The 17348-nt window shown below is 42.4% G+C and overlaps 1 protein-coding gene, 1 non-coding gene and 2 pseudogenes across 2 annotated transcripts; 2 read left to right on the forward strand and 2 right to left on the reverse strand.

The window, feature by feature from the left end:
* Nucleotides 1-1176: 1176 nt before the first annotated feature.
* Nucleotides 1177-1355, reverse strand: LOC149937922 (U2 spliceosomal RNA; annotated as a pseudogene).
* Nucleotides 1356-7861: 6506 nt separating this feature from the next.
* On the reverse strand, nucleotides 7862-7964 carry LOC149937923 (U2 spliceosomal RNA; annotated as a pseudogene).
* A 1139-nt stretch (nucleotides 7965-9103) lies between these two features.
* On the forward strand, nucleotides 9104-9222 carry LOC149937924 (5S ribosomal RNA). The gene has a single exon (XR_016481823.1). It is a non-coding gene; the product is annotated as a 5S ribosomal RNA (ribosomal RNA).
* A 2838-nt stretch (nucleotides 9223-12060) lies between these two features.
* On the forward strand, nucleotides 12061-16087 carry LOC149937925 (uncharacterized). Its single transcript, XM_090179013.1, has 7 exons — nucleotides 12061-12450; nucleotides 12516-13317; nucleotides 13363-13390; nucleotides 14516-14904; nucleotides 14967-15338; nucleotides 15405-15963; nucleotides 16052-16087. Exons 1-7 carry the CDS (start codon nucleotides 12405-12407, stop codon nucleotides 16085-16087), a joined length of 2232 nt encoding a protein of 743 aa, XP_090035139.1. The 5' UTR covers nucleotides 12061-12404.
* The last annotated feature ends 1261 nt before the right edge of the window (nucleotides 16088-17348 follow it).

Below are 17348 nucleotides of genomic sequence, written 5' to 3' on the forward strand. Positions count from 1 at the left end.
TGTCATGTTTTATTGATACTTAGAAAAAGTAACAAACATTTCAAAAGTCAGATCTTTGAGATCATTATTAGAAAAATATAACATTTTAAATCCGAACTCCTCTATAAATATTAAAATTATAAATTCCTAATCTACTTTAACAAAAGATATATCATATTAAGTTTAATACTATTAATGTTAGGAATAATCATGACTTTGAGATAAATAGAACAAAAATATTTAATTCCAAATATAGTTAATTATAGAGCAATATATAATAAATGATTTTGTACTTACCAAAAATAAGCCTTGCCATTTTATATCTTGGTAATGTAGCCGTCGCATGGGCGAAGCCATGGCCGCCGCGGGCGGCGGGCCCCCGGCGGCGACTCACTGTCCACGGAAGACGGGAAGAGAAAAAAAATGGAGAGGGGCTTATTTCGTGTTTTCTCTTTACGCGGAACATCTTGGCTGGAACCCAATAACGTAAAAATGAGGGGCGCGCTGTCTCTACCCACCATACCGAAACCCGCGAATTTACGTTATGAAAACCGGTTCCTTCAGCCAACCACTTAGAACATGCACGATTTACGAACCTTGGGTTACGAATAAAACCACAGGAATAACACAGAACAACCTCTTTTCGCGCCTTTATTTTACCCCTCTTACTTGCCTCCCGCTCGTCGGCCATTGCCTCTGCCCTTAGCGGGGAGTCTAGCATCCACTCCTTGGGTATCCATAATGGAGGATAGGACTGAAAGGGGGAAAACCAAGCATGGACGCGCCCAGGAAAATACCAAGGAGGATAGGAAAGGAGGCGAAGTAGGTGGGATGAACGCGGCAGCATCCTTGTAAGAAGCTTAGCGGCGGGAAAATTTCGGGAAAATGGCGGCTAGACGTAGCGTAGCTGCCGCAATCTTGCCGCCATTCATCCCTCCTACTTCGCCTCCCTTCCTATCCTCCGTGAAAATACCGCGAAAAAGAGTGTATAACTAGGTAAAAGAAAATTAAAAAACTGGAATCTTTCCGATTCTTCATTATTAACTATTCGACAATAAGGATTTTACCACTTATGACGTCAGAGGGGCAATATATTATAATAAAGAAATAAATATAAAGACAGCCAAATAACATTGCCCGGAAATACTGTGTTGCGCAGTGCGCCATTATAAGACCGTTTGATTTTTGATTTCAAGAGAGAAGTGGGCCGATCCCGGATTTACTGCAATACCAGGCCGACCCGTGGCGGAGGTGGAGCAAGCTCCGACCACTCCGCCGCCGTCCAAAAATAAGTTTAATATCTTGGGCCCCGATGGGACCCGTATCAGATATTAAGCTGATAAGAACAGATACTGAATTTGTTTATTTAAAATTCTGGTCAAGGTTACAAGTGTCCGCGTTTATTAAAAAATTTAAATTATCGCGAACACTGTTTTAAACAAGAAAAAAAGACAGTTGCATATATCAGTTAAAGCAATTAACGAGCGTAAAAATACTTGTCGTTCCAAGAATAAAAATTAGACGCGATAAAATACAATACTATTTACAGATTAACTATATGTCAAGCGAAGGTAAGTAAATATTATTTACTTCTGGTGTTAGTATACTATAAATTAATTATATTTAACCATACAATTCTAATTCCCCCCCTTTTTTCCAGGTTCTACAGTTTTCCAGGTAAGTATATCAGGTAAGTTTTTTTTTTTACAATAGGGTCTAAATAATTTTGTCTATTGATTTTTCTTTTACAGGGTAAACAGGTTCCGCGGTACATCTCAGGTGAATTTTTCATTTAAACATACAATAAACTATTAAAATGTATGTAACGAGAATTTTAAAATTTTAAAGTTAAAATTTACAATATAAGCGATTTTAAAACTAAGAAAGTAATTTAAAAACATATTTACATATCCCAATAAGGGCCTATTTTTTCCCTTTTTTGGTATATGATCCGGATGGGGATGTCTGTACTCGCTTCCTTCGAGTTTGCAAGGTGAGGCGTGCTTCAGCCAGGAATTCTTCCCGCCAGCTAAGTAGTTCTGGTGATTCTGTCACAAAGTTCCGTGCACGGTGACAAAAGTTCTCTATTTCATTTTCGGTCATTTCTGAAAACTGCCAATCTCGTTCGTAGATCGGTTCTTCGTATACTGGATGTTGTGATTGCGGTGAAGACTTCGAATCAGGTTCGTGATGTGATGGAGTTTTTACAACTGTGGCGTAACTCCCGGAATTTTTTGGTGAGTCAAAAGACTTGTGGGAAGGTCCTGACAGAGAAAGGCCCCAGCCATCTTCGCCCTCAACGAAGTTTCCTGCGTCTTGTTCCTCTTGATCCATTTTTTCCAGGTCCTCACCTGCGTCCGTGATAGCTGCAGTGTCTGCTACTTGTGGCATTACCACACTTCCGGGTTTGTCTGAGCCTTCGGGTGACGGGATCTGGACTTGAATATCCGCGTCCTGTGGAGCGGAACGCACTTTTTTCCTTTTCTTGGGGCAATCCCGAACCTGATGACTGTCCTTTCGGCAATAAAAGCACATTCGCTGGACTCCTTGATAGACAATTTGAATGCGATGTCCACTGATGGTCATCAGGTTCGGGATTGGGCTCTTGACCTTGACCTCCAGCCTCCGATTTCCATTACGGACGTCCTTCAACGGTCCCTTCTGGAATGTTTCCCATGTTTCGGACAAAACCTCTCCGTAATTTTTCAGAGCAGCCTTTAAAAAGCTTAATTCCCACCAACTAGGTGCGCCTTTCACGGTGATTTGGGTTACAGGATCAGCCACTCCAACGATGGATAAATGCTTCTCCCCAACGATTATACCAGCGTCAACAGCCTTTTGGTACGATACGATGTCCTTGAAGGATATCTGCGCCTCAGACTTCCCGATCATTTGGAAGACTGTGATACTCTTGGGGCCAATGCAGTCGAAAAGAGCAAAAGCCAAATCTTCTACATTGACCCCGTCGAATTTGATTCGTGCAGTGGCCTGCTTCGAAGACGAGGACTCCGCTGGAGTCGACTTCGACGCTACAGGAGGCATGGCGAACGTTTGTGGAAACCGCCGAAGCGGAGACCGGTACTCAGGAACCGCTGGCTTGTAGCAGGCGGCAACAGGAAAACAGGAACAGCAGCCGGAACTGGATCTGGACTGGAGACAGGAACGGCAGCGACTGACGATTCAACGTGGCAGAGCAGGCAAACTCGCCTAACAGGCGTAAAAACACTTCTCGCCCCCCGACTAAGACCTCCGTATAGAACTGATAATAGAAACAGATACTTTTAATTGTTTATTAAAAGATTGTCGTTTTTTTTTTACAATTTTACATTTTTGCATTTGTTAAATATTTGTTCGCGTTTTAATTTAATTAAGTTATCGCGAACAAAGTCAGAGAAAATATCGTAAGTCACGAGCGGTATAAAATCAAGTATTTACATTTTTCCTACTATGTTATAAAACTTAATTATTAATATTTTTTATTTCTAGGGGTGTCCAAGTTCATGATTGATCAAGGTAAGTATACTTTTTTGTTTAAGATCTTAGGCATATTATTAATTTCTTTCCTTTTTTTTCAGGTTTAAAAACATTAAGAGTTGAGTAAAGTTAAAAACAAATTCAATATGTTACGTAATCGGTGTATAGATCCTGCTCAGGTGCGTTTTTGGTGACGCTGGCGAATGTCTTCTCTACGTCTTGTGTCCTGCCTTTCTTTATTGTTTTATCTGGAGAGTTGGTCATGCGTCTTTTGGTAAATTTTTCTTGTTCTTTGTTGACGAGCGTTAGAAACTTTTGTTTCCTGTTTTCGGTTATTTCTTTCGTAGTCCTAAGGTAATCTTTGAATTCTCGTAGTTGCGTTTGTGAATATTTATTCATGGTCTCTAGGATTTCTGGGCTGATGTATAGGTCGTCTATTTGATCCTCGGAGCGTGATTCCTGTTGGTCGCTGGGTGATGACTCTAGCGATGATGCTGCTGTTGCTATGCTCACCTGTTCTTCTTGAGGGATGGTGTTTGTAGGAACCAGCCCCAAAGGAGTCGGTGCCGAGCTGCTGGTGTCTTCAGGATTTTCGGGTGGTGCGTTTAGGTCTCTTGTTGTTGCCTTCTCGGTCATCTGGTTTTTCTTTTTTTCGCAGTTCGAGGCAACGTGCCCCTCCTGTTCACAAAAAAAGCATTTTTTGGATACCCCGGTATAATATACCAGAGCACGGCTACGCCCGAAATAAAGTACATTAGGAATCGCTCTGTTCATTTTGATTTTTACCGATCGGTCGCCATTTTTAATTCCTTTTAATTCCTTATAATGGTCTAGGCGATGCGCCTTAACTTCCCCGTACTGTCGTAGGGTCGTCAAAATTGAATCCCACTGGATCCAGGAAGGCAACTGCTTTATGGTAAGCCAGATGCCGTCGTCTTCTACACTCGTAATTTTGCAGGGTTTGTTGTTTACCATTAATTCTCCATAAGAGACAGCTTGTTGCAGGAATGCAAGGGTCGAAAAAGTTAATAAAAATGATGAGTTACCAACAGGTTGAAGCGTTTCAACACTGTTCGGTCCAAGTTTGTCGAGGAAGGCTTGAGCAACTTCCAGGAAGCTAGCGCTTACGTCCAAGCGAGCGGTGCGTTTTCTTACCTCCATAGCCATCCTGGCTATGAGAGGATCAGCAGAGAGACGAGACTTCACAGGAGCAGGATCCCAGGAGATACAGCGTCAGGTGAGTCACAGGTAAGTAGCAGGTAGGTTTTTCCTTTCAGGAACAGCAGCAGCGGAACAGCTCAGCAAAGGATCATCTCGTGCGGTAGTGCAGGCAAACTCGCCTTAAAGGCGTGGAAACACTTCTCGCCCCCCGACTAAGATCGCGGTATAGTACTATTGAGAACAGATACTGAATTTGTTTATTATTTTTCATAATGAAATACAGTACCCTTGTCAATGTTTTTTAACTGCCTTTTAAATTATTTTAAATTACGGCAGATCATTATAGCAAAAAAAAAACTATTAGTGCATAGAGTTAAAAACAGGGGTTAAGTCTTTTAACGGTTAAGTCGCGTTAACACATTGATCGACCTACAAGGTCTTTAAAAAATGAAAACTAAAATCATAAATCTAGTGAGTTCAAAAAAATATAACAGCGCTAAAATTTAAATTTTAAAACCCTGTTTTTCCTTTCTTGGATTTCTTTTTTTTCGGAGTGGTACTTCGGCGTCTTTTGGGGAAGCTGTTTAGGATTTTGTTGATTCTGTCAATGAGGTCTTCTGTGGCCCAGTTGATGGATTCGATAGGTGTGGAAGGGACTGCGTTGATACGTTCGAGGAGAAGTTGAAGGTCGGTTCGTGACATTTGATCTAGGTGAGGTTTATCTCCATGGTCCCAGGTCCTCGGATCCCATCTGGGGCCGGTCTCTATGCTGGTTTCTTCAGCGCTGGTCTCGGCATCGCTGCTTTCGGGTTCGCTGCTGGAAGTGTCGGAAAGGTTGACTGTTATTTCCTGATTAGGTTGACTGGATTTGACTGCTTCTTGTGGAATTGGTGCTGTTGCTGGGGTGACGTTTGCCTTGGTTTCCTGGACGTTCTCGGGTTTGTTGTTCGAAGAAAGACCCTGGCCTTCAATAATGACTGGGACTTTTTCTTCCAACATGGACTTCTTTTTTTCACATGATGAAGCCGTGTGACCTATTTCTTCGCAAAAAAAGCACTTTTTTATTACGCCACGATAGTAGACTAAGGCGCGGGTTCGCCCGAAAAACAAAACATTTGGAACAGATTTTTTCATTAGTATTTTGACTGAACGGTCACCATTTTTCACTCCCTTTAACTCAGCGTACTCGTCGAAACGATAAGTTTTGACTTCTCCAAATTGTCGAAGGGTACTGATTACAGAATCCCACTGGATCCACTTTGGTAAATTCTTGATTGTGATCCATGTTCCATCATCTTCTACAGAGGTAAGTTTCCAAGAATTTCCGTTGGTTTTCAGGTCACCGCACGCAAGAGCTTGATGAAGAAAGGCCAGGGTCGTAAACGTTAGTAGGTAAACTCCTTTACCCATAGGTTGCAAGGTATCGATGCACTTCGGTCCGAGGTTGTCATAGACGGTGCGAGCAACGTCCAAAAATCCAGCGTCAACTTCCAGTCGAGCTGTGCGCTTCTTCTCCTCCGTAGCCATTTCAGGCTAGGAGAATATCGTCTGGTTGGAGAAGCTCCAAGGAGGAGCGGCGTCGGTGGAGAGGGTCAGCAGCAACGGCAGGTGAGTACCAGGTAAGTACTTTTCTTTTCAGGAACAGGCAACAGCAGAGCGGAACGGCGCCGGAACAGATCATGCAGGTATGCAGGCAAACGCGCCTTATAGGCGTAGAAACACTTCTCGCCCCTCGACTAAGATCTAGGTATAATACTGCAGAACAGATACTTTTAATTGTTTATTAAAAGATCGTTTTGATACAAACTATATACAAATACAAATATGACATAATTGTTCGCGGTTTTAGTTATTTAAATTAACGCGAACATTCGTTAAAATAAAAATGACATTGTAAAATTTAAAAGCGAGCTGGAAGCTAAGTCAAAAATTTAAAAATTAAATTTTATGACATATTTTTGCCTTTCTTAGGATCTCTTACATCTAAGGGACTTTGACTTCTTTTGGAGCGATTATGGAGGGTTCTCTCGGCCATCACTAGAGTGTTGTCCCGCCAGTCCATGATTAGTTTTTTCTTGGAGGTTAATGCTTTGGCGCGCCGGCAGAAATCTTCAATTTCGGATTTCGTCATAACATCAAAATCCCAATAGCGGGCATAAATTGCCACTTCTGGTTTAGGCTCAGGTTCCTTATGTGGTGGCGATTTCAGAGCGTCGGCGTATTGGCTGGTTGGGACTAGAGGTTCTGCGTTTTTCTTGGATGGTTCTGGTGATGTTAGTGACCAGCTCTCTTCAGAGCTTTTTGATTCGTCGGCAGAGGTAAGTATGGGTATTTTGCTTGTTTGGTTTTCTTTATTTTCTTCCAGGATGTCGTCTCGATTGGTGGCGTTGGTTGGTGTAGGTGTGGAGTTTCTGTGTGTTTTAGGATCTATGGGTAAGTCGTTTCTGGTTCCAGTTTTTGTCATTTCCGCCGTCTTATTCTTCTTTGCTTCACAGGCAGAGGCAACGTGCCCCTCCTGATCGCAAAAGAAGCACTTTTTTGCAACACCTGTATAGTAGATCAGGGCCCGACTACGGCCGAAGTAAAGAACATTAGGTATCGTTTGATTCATTTTTATTTTTACCGCTCTGTCCCCGTTTTTTATTCCTTTCAGTTCTTTATATTCATCTAAGCGATGAGCCTTTATTTCGCCATATTGTCTTAGGTTGGTCAATATGGCGTCCCATTGGATCCATGGTGGTAAGTTTTTTATGGTCAGCCAGACGCCGTCATCTTCAACGCTGGTGACCCTACAGGACTTGTTCGAGATAGTTATTTCTCCGTAGGAGACCGCTTGCTGAAGGAATGCCAGGGTAGTAAAGGTAAGTAGGAAAGACTCCTTACCAACAGGTTGTAGCGTTTCGATGGACTCGGGTCCGAGTTTTTCGAGGAAGGCTCGAGCGACATCTAGGAAACCAGCGTCGACTTCGAGCCGGGCAGTCCGCTTTTTAACCTCAGCAGCCATACAGGCTGTGGAGAGGTCGTCAGGTAGAGGTAAGTCCCAAGAAGGAACGGCGTCAGGAAGTAATGGCAGGAGTCAGCCAAGTCAGGATACGGCGTAGAGACCAGGAACAGCAGCGACAGGTAAGTGTCAGCAGGACCAGGACCAGGAACAGCAACGGAACCGGAATCAGCAGCGGCAACTTCAAGAGCAGGATCAGAGACGTCAGGGTACCGGCAGGTAAGTCAGCATCGCAGGAACTAGCTGGAAAGCTTGGAAACTCGCTTAACGGCCTTTCGGCCAAGATTTCAGCGAAATAGCTGGGAACAGATACTACACTTTGATCTTAGCCAAAAGGCCGAGAAGCGATAACCCGCTAAGAGCCGTCACTGTTTAACAAAGTAAAAAGAGAGAATTCGAGCATTTCAAATATTTCATAATTACGTCACCGAATGTTGGTCCTGGTGGGAGATGACAACGTTTGTAGCCATCGCGCGAACAAAGGAGAAGACGATATCTTGAATCCGTGAAAGAGAGGTACACCGCCAAGCCCGGACTGGCACTTTTGGGGTCATCGGCTAGAGACAGTAGAGTGGGCCACTTTACCGGGCCGTATGGAAAAAAAATCTAAATGGTGGTTTATAGGACCATAAATAACGTATTAAGTGTACTAGATTCTACGTGTAACGTCAAACGCGTTTAAATGACCATTTAGGAAAAATTTATTATAAGCGAATAGAGCGTTCTATAAAAGTGGACCATAACCGGTCACTTTTCATACAGACTATAGAGCTGGTTCAGCAGGACTAACAACTTTTGTTATTCTTTGGTTTAAGAGAATTCGGCTTATGTCCTGTCTTTATATGAATATTTTAGAGACGTACCTTTTAGGAGTTGTAGGAGGCACCCTTGGTGTTGAAGTATGTTTGGGGTTAAGGATATTTTCATGATCTAAGTTTCATCTTAAACACGTGGATTTGGGACTAGTATTTTCGAGAATTTTGCTTATTTGCCATCATACATTTATTACAAAAATCATTTAAAATAAGAAAAAAGGCGCGGAAAGCCGGAAATATGTGAAGCCTAGGCTAGCAACTACGCTACTAATGAAAATTGACTGCTCTCAATTTCTTACGGGTTTGCCAGATAAATATATTTCTCTAAGACGAAAAACCGGCCAAACCTTCACCTCCTCCGAACTCCAAAGGGGGAAAGCACACCACACCAATTTTATAGATTCGTAAACGCGCCTTCCCAATCGACCGCCATCACCTTACAGTCTACGGGGAGGGTGATGAAAAAACTGGTTTTGGGGGGATGAAATTTCTGCGGTAAAGGGCTTGCTCGTTGGTTTTCTGTACGATAATATCGGCGCCCAGTAAACGTTTCTAAAAAGAGTGTATAGAACGTTCTATTGGAGCCGCATGCAGCCGGTGGCCCTCGGCGATCACCAACCTACCAGGACCTGGCTAGTCGCGGCTTGTCCACCGCTATCAATTACATTCTATCGGCAACGGCCATATCACGCTGAATACACCGGTTCTCGTCTGATCACCGAAGTTAAGCAGCGTCGAGCGCGGTCAGTACTTGGGAGGGAGACCACCTGGGAACACCGCGTGCCGTTGGCTACTCATTTATTTTCGCGGGATGGGATTTGCGTCTTTTAACAGGAAAATACCTTCATCCTACAGAGATAAGGGAGTGCGTATGCCGATAAGGGGCACCTGCGGGCGGGGGAAACGGGCCCCTATAGGGGCCCCCTTTTGCGGCAATATTCGGCGGGGTCAAAAGGTTAGCTGATTTACGAGGTCAATAGGTTATCTGCCCCTATGGACACGATGCAAACAGCCGTTAAATAGGTGTGAAACGGACCCCCTATAGGGGCCCCATTTTGCGTACATTTTCGGCGGGGTCAAAAGGTTAGGTCAATAGGTTAGATGATTTACGATAGGTTATCTGCCCCTATTCCGCAGGTGGTGTGGACTGACACGATGTTATGCAAACAGCCGGCCAGTCATAGTTAATAGCTGGAGGCACCCCATTTTAGGTCAAAAGGTTAGATGATTTACGATGTTATAACCCATAAAACCCAGGTGCTAACCCATTATAGGTCAATAGGTTATCTATGGCGGTGACACGATGTTATGCAAACAGCCTACCCGTCATAGTGAATGTCGAGTTGGTTGGTTTTCGCCGACAAACACTTTCGGGCCCCCTAAGGGTAGCGTAAAATAGCGGGCGGTCATCGGTAAAAGTGTTTTGGAAAAAAAGAGCAGAGTGTATACAAATTATAAGGTTTTATTTATACATTCAAAGTTACAGTACATTAAGCGGATGAAAACGTTTAAAGATAAAACAATTTATTTTTAATATATTTATGGTTGGTAGATACCATATTAAACAAATTGTAAAAGTTAAATACACAAAACATATTTTGGTTGGCCACTGTTTCTTTAAAATCGTCAATAATTTTAAATGCTGTTACGTAATTGGACGCGTAGCGGACAACGGTATCATACCTTTCATGTTCATCCGATAGAAATAAATTGTTGGGTGCACATGGTTCTTTATACAATATTTCGTAAATTTTACGATAATTATCGGTTATAACGTAACCCATTAATTCAAAGAGTTTTTGGTTCACTTTAAGGAGTTGAATGTGCGAATTAATGAAATATTTGAGTCGGTCCAATTCTCGAGTTTCCGGCGCTTTGATTACGACCGACGCTTCGGATATCGTACTTTGCAAGGTTAATTCTTTTTGGTCAGACATGGCGGCGGTCACTAGCGCATCAGATAGCGGGAACGGTGATCGAAAGGGCAGCCTTTGTGGATCATTTATTTGTTCCCAGTGGCCGTATAAATCATCCCAGGCGCGCGAAGACATTTCAAAGACCTGGTGTGTGATTTTATTGCATAGAGCTACAGATATATCGAGCTCAGACGTAAAACCCGTAGTAACGAAAAGCTCGGATGAAAGTGAATACCGAGGGTTAACTTTCCGCTGAGTCGGATCAAATTTAGACATTTTAGTGGGCCCAGGAACGTTATCTACACAGCTTCGTTTAGACATGATGCTCGAGAAACGGTTTGTAGTGTACTGCCGATGGATGACGGGGATGAATCCCTTATATAGCGATAATAATTTGATGACGTAATCAGGATGATGTAATGGGTTGACTCAATGACTCACGCGATTAGTCAAATTTTGCGGTGTTATGTGTATAGCGACGCCCATATTGGTAAACCAAAGAGATAGAAATTCCACAAGTCCCATTAAAAGTAAAATCAACGCGATTAGTAATGCGTTTTTAGGATTGTTCGCGATAAGCCGACTAACGGGAGAGGCGGGGATAGAACCTTCCATACCGGAAGTTATCGTTAAACTAAATTTATCAATAAACCAAAAACGGGATTTAAACGTTATATATTTTATAAAAACGCAAATGACATACAAAGTATTAAAATAAACAAAAAACTAAAATAAACAAATGACTAAAATATACAAAAAGAAATATTGACAAATAACTAATATATAGAAAGGAATTATTTACAAATGAAAAATACAAACGAGAAATGAAAAAATATATACAATAATTAAGAGGATCTATTCCACATAGTTTATGGGGCTACATAAAATTCTACGCGCAACAACATTCATTTATAACCATTTTTCAACAAAACGTTTGTCCCCAAAAAATATCTAACAGTTTGAAACGTCTTTTTTTTTTAAAGTTTTTGAGCATATAACTCTTTTACCATGACCATCCTTCTACGCTTAAAAACAGCTGTGAAAACAATCGCTTTTTATAAACATTTCGGTGCACACTATTTTAACAATACCCGATTTGACGCGTCATGTTAAATTCAGGAGTCGCGCGTGGGTCTTAATTTGCATCGTAAAAAAGGTTAGGGTTGACACAAAAAAAGAGCCCCTAAACAATTTTCCCTTCAAAGAAAAAGACCGTAGGGGCCCACATTGTTCTATTAAGACTCGAGCGGCGTGGCCCCCAAAGGATTCCACCCTAAGGGTTTGGTGTCTAATAAAACAGCGGCTCGTAAAAAAAATTGGGCCCGCTCGGAGAACAAGAAGGGCACCGTCAAAAAGTTTTTTTTCGTATATTCATCCAGCTTTGTCAAAATAGTCAAAAGAGTTTTCTGCGGCTCTTTTGAAAAACAACATGTGTCAGCGATAAAAGGATGAACCGCCACCAAATTTATGGGGCTATCATTAAAGTAGCCATTGATCCATCCTTAAATTTAATAGGCTTAAAAAACATTGGGGCTCATCTTTTAGAAAACAATCGAGTTTTATATAATAGAGTTTCGACTTAACGACGTGATATTATTTTTATACAGCCTCAAAAGATACGTATAAATAGAGCCCTATCGGTCAAAGAAACTTCACTAATCAGCGGAATTCTCAAGTTGGAAGTCGTTTTCTTAGCACCTAGAAAAAATGGATAGCGAAAGCTTATGTTGGTTTCTAGACGATTTGGAGGTAAATAGACCCTGGTCCGTACCGCAACTACTGCAATTTTATTACGGAATATGTTTATTTTTAAATTTAGACCCGGGGTTTGCACCAAATAAGTTACCCGCAATCTTTAGCCGTCTGAGTTTTAAATTAATTTTGACGGTTATTGAAATTTTTGAAACTGTTCAAGCTATCCCCCACGTTCCAGAAGCGTGCCAAACGGTAGCCGAACTCCGATTATTTAATCAAGCATTACCGCCTCGGTTAGGCGAAATTATTGAAGCTAGATATAATAAGCGGGAAAAAGAATTACTCGAACTCGAGTGGGATGCCATGTTGGGTGCCGAATATGACGAACCTGTGTTGGACTACCTGAAGAGTAAGTTTTTTTCTCTCGTACCGAAAAATATCTAAGAAATTAAAATATATATTTATTTTTTATAGACGCCCCTGAAATTGTCCCGGTGGATGATGCTGAACCCCGTGAATCCGTCGAAATGGTGGACGAATATTTCAACGACCTACTTAACCAAAGCGGTTACGGGGAGGCGGAGGGAGATTTCCCAATTGTGGGGTATATTGATTTTGAGGACCCTAATTGCGTAATTTTGGGTCAGAATGAAAAACAGTTCCCGAACTTCAATATGACGGGAATTGAATTGGAAGCTGAAATATCTAATAATATAGCGGAAGGGCTTGCCAGGGTCACTGAACGGGTATTACGCGATGTAAACCCCGCTGACATGGTACAACTAGTAATCCGTAGTTCGGCGCTGGGTGCGGCGCATCCCGATATAACCATTTCATTTAGGAGACGTGACCAAATTGATATCGAGGCCCTTCTCGACGAGGTATCCGAATCTATATATTCAGATGAGGAAGAAGCGTTTTTCCTGGCACCCGTTAATTTAACTTTTTCCATTGTCCGTCTCCCCCAGGGCGGTGGCCGTACAAAACGGAAACGACTAGAGACCTTTGCCCTGTTTTCTAGAAATAGACGATCAATTGTCCGTATTGCGAACAGCGACTCAATCTGTCTCGCTAGAGCTCTTTGCGTCGGTGTGGCACTGTGTAAATATCAGAACGAGCCCGAAAACAAAAGACTAAAAACGGTCTATGAAACTTTGTCGCATTCCAAAGAAAACAATGTGGCTCAGCGAGCCGAGGCGCTCCTCCTATGCTCCAAATCGGGTGTCCGACCTAATAAAGAATGCGCGTCGCCCGAATCGATTAGAAAATTTAGAACGTATCTGAAAGAATACGATATTTTAATCTATCAAATTAAAAACAGCTGGCCGACCTTGGTGTACGATTCTAGAGTACGGGCAGGTATGGACAAAAAACGTATTGTACTTTTAAACGAGGGGGCGCATTTCAATCTAGTTAAAAATCTGGCACCCTTATTCGGGAAAGAAAAGTTTTGTTCAAAGTGTCTAGAGGGCTACAGACGAGATAGCACCCACGCGTGTTCAGACTATTGTTTCGCGTGTTGCAGGGCCCTAAAATGTACCGGAGATATAATAAAATGTCCCGACTGTTTACGTAAGTTTACGGGTGTCGATTGCTACGCTCATCATAAAATAAAATTAACCGGCGATAAATTATCATTATGCCAAAATTTATTTCATTGCACGGAATGTTCGATTCTAATCGATTTGACTAAACGCGACGGCCAGCTGCATTCGTGTACCGAACAGTATTGTACCGTTTGTCGTAAGTTTTCCCCCTCGGGACATCAATGTTACATCCAAGTAATAAAAGACCCGCGACACCCCCCACCACGTTTCGATTCCAACGGTCAGCCCACGCAAATGTGGATATTTTACGATTTTGAAACGGTCCAAACCAAACGGCACCCCGATAAGAAAAACTGTTATATTCATCAACCCATTTTATGCGTGTCGGAAACTTATTGTGTCGCGTGTGTTGATACCCCCGACGTAGCATGCAGATTTTGCGGCGTTCGCCAAAGACAATTTCTGGGTTCAGATTCCGCGCGAAACTTTTTCGAATATTTAAGAACACTGGCTCGGATAAGAAGAGTGACCGCGCTGGGACATAATGCCAGTAATTATGATACGCAACTCCTATTACAAGTTATAATGGAGAGTGCCGACTCGTTTGAGCCCGATCCGATAATAAATGGAACTCGCATCTTGCAACTGAAACTACACAATTTAACTCTATCGGATTCGTATAATTATATACCCATTCCTCTGTCGAAATTCGCGGATACGTTCGAGCTCGGCCGCGAATATACGAAAGATTTTTTCCCTCATTTTCTATTCAACGTAGTTGATAATAATTTTGACATTTACAAACCCGAACAAACAAACTACGTCTCGGAGAACTCGCTGCCCCCCTTGGAAGCTTACGGGGCCCAATATTTCACGGCGAAAGACCGCGAAAGTTTTAACAAATGGTACGCTCTCGAAACCGAAAAGAGTTCGGGGTTTAATTACCTCGAAACGTTAAAACTCTATTGTTCTAGAGATACCCACATATTAGCTAAGGGTTGTTTAAAGTTTATGAAACTATTTCAAGACTTGTGCGAAGTTAATCCGTTTAGCGTGGGTGTGACTATCGCGTCAGTGTGTAGTTACGTACTAAGGAAAAAATTTTTGGAGCCAGAAACGATTGGCATAATACCGGCTAATTTGTATCGGTTATCCGAGCCTCAATCCACCGAGGCTTTAGAATGGCTGGCTTGGGAAGCGCATGTCCGGAATGTTACCATCGTGTCAACGCTGAATGGTCGAGAACCGCGTGCTGGAAAAATTAAAATTGATGGTCTAATCGGTGAGAAAAACGCTCTACAATATCAGGGCTGTTGGTAAGTATTATTTTAAAAAGTTCGAAGAGACAAAATATAAACAGGTTTTTTTTTCATTAAAGGTATCACGGCTGTAGGACTTGCTTCGGGGACTCTGTAAATAGGAACCAGCCATTATACGCTAACGCGAGCGATACCCTTAATACACGATTTTCCAACACGATGCGGACAACCAATAAACTTAAAGAAATGGGTTATACCGTCATTCAACAATGGGGGTGCGATTGGATTTTGGAAAAACAACAAAATCCAGCCATAAATGAATTTTTAAAAAATTCTAATTTTTCGGAAACTTTAACTGAACGTTTAGACCCGCGAGCCGCTTTTTTCGGGGGCAGAGTATCAGCCTTACGAACGTACTGTAACGTTGAAGGGACCGACGATAAAATATTCTACGTGGACATTTGCAGCCTGTACCCTTTTATAAACAAACGGTATTATATCGAAAAATATATATATATAACGAAAACAAATATTTAAGTGTGTTTTCCTTTTTATAGTGGCAAAGTCCCCGTTGGTCATCCGACAATTCTGCTCGGTAGCGATATTCCAGCCATTGACGATTTTGAGGGATTATTGTTATGTAACGTGCTCCCGCCAACCAATTTATTCCATCCTATTCTTCCGTATCGGACCGTTAACAAAAAGTTAACGTTTACCCTATGCCGGACGTGTGCCGATTTACGGTATCAGGGTGACTGCGAGCATTCTGACGACGAAAGAATGCTTAAAGGCGTTTGGGTAATCGACGAATTAAGATGGGCGGTAAATCGCGGATACAAAATTACAAAAAAAATTGAGGCCTGGTCATACACGGTGACGCAATACGATCCTGCAACGGACAGTGGAGGGATTTTTCGAGATTACGTTGACTGTTTCCTAAAAACCAAGGTGGAGGCGAGCGGATGGCCGTCAGATTGTCAGACCCCCGAAGCCCAGGCTGAATACATTGCGGCTTTCGAACGTCATGAAGGGGTCAAATTGGACCCAACCAAAGTCTCCAAAAACGAAGGTCTTCGAGCCATCTCGAAATTAATGCTGAATTCCATGTGGGGGTCTGTATGGATTTTATTACCCCCCCCCCCCCCCCATTGGGGTTATAAATCATATTGGGTAGCGTGATAGATATTAAAACTTTTTTTTCCAGAAAACTAGGTCAGCGATCCATTGTGACCAAAACTGAAATCGTTCGCGAACCCAAAGTGTTCTTTGAACTGCTATCAAATCCGGAAATCAACGTAAAATCGGTTTTGACAGTCAACGATACGACTCTTCTAGTGAAATCAGCCCCCATCAAGGAAGCGGAAATCCCTCTAAAACATACAAATTGCGTGATTGCCGCTTATACAACCTGTCAAGCGAGATTAGTTTTATTAAAATATCTTGAAATAGTCGGAGAGAACGCGCTATATTTGGACACTGACGCCCTCCAGTACGTCTCGAAACAACCCCTTATAACTACGGGCCATTATTTGGGCGATATGGTCAGCGAGTTATCCGGTTATGGAAAAAATTCGTTTATTTACGAAGCCGCGTATGGCGGGCCAAAAAATTACTCGTTTTGGGTGAAAAATCCGGATACGGGCGAAAAATTTAACGTTACGAAAGTGAAAGGATTTCGAATTAATGTCGGTAATCAGCATATCATTAACGGCGAAAATTTAAAAACTATGCTAGGAGTGACTGACGAAGAAACTGAAATACCGGCGGCGTTTGCCGTGCCTCTGCCCAAACAAATACGTCGACTTCCGGATCATACGCTCGTTAGCGTCGACTTGGAAAAAGCGTATCGGCCCGTAATGGATAAAGTTCGGGTTTTATCGAATTACCGAACAGTTCCATTCGGATATAAAATACGCGCTTAAAAAAAAACCTTCGCTCTTATGGGGGCGAGCCGCGGGTCGAGAGGCGCCGGTCTCCGCGAGTCGCCGTCTCGGCGTTCGAGAGAGAGAGAGAGAGAGGCGCGCGCGTTCTCTCTCTCGATCCGCTATCCGCGCGCGTCGGGTGGTCACGAGGGGGGTGTGTCTCTAGCGCGCCGGCCGCTTTCCACGTGGCAAGGGGGTGTGTCACGGGAAAACGTGTTTTGTTATTGTCAAAAATAAAAATATTATATATAAAACAAAATGTCCATTTTATTTCATTCTGGTTTCAGCTACGCGGTGATAATGTACCCTTTTTATCACAGTTGTAACATCATACTTTGCGGGCCTAGCCAAAGTGGTAAGACATATTTCGTAGAAAAACTGATTAAACATTTAAAACAAATGTTTGAACCTCAAATTGAAGAAATCCACTGGTTTTACGGCGAGGATCAGCCAGGATACGATAAACTTAAAAAATATAACGTTATATTTCATAAGGGTTTACCCGATCCTGACTTATTTGACGGCTCGAAACGGATACTGGCGGTTTTAGACGATTTAATGGGGGCGGGTCAAAAGGGA

This window comes from Leiobunum rupestre, chromosome 6, assembly GCF_980474605.1.
Source record: "Leiobunum rupestre chromosome 6, qqLeiRupe1.1.hap1, whole genome shotgun sequence".
Classification (NCBI taxonomy): Eukaryota; Metazoa; Arthropoda; class Arachnida; order Opiliones; family Sclerosomatidae; genus Leiobunum; species Leiobunum rupestre.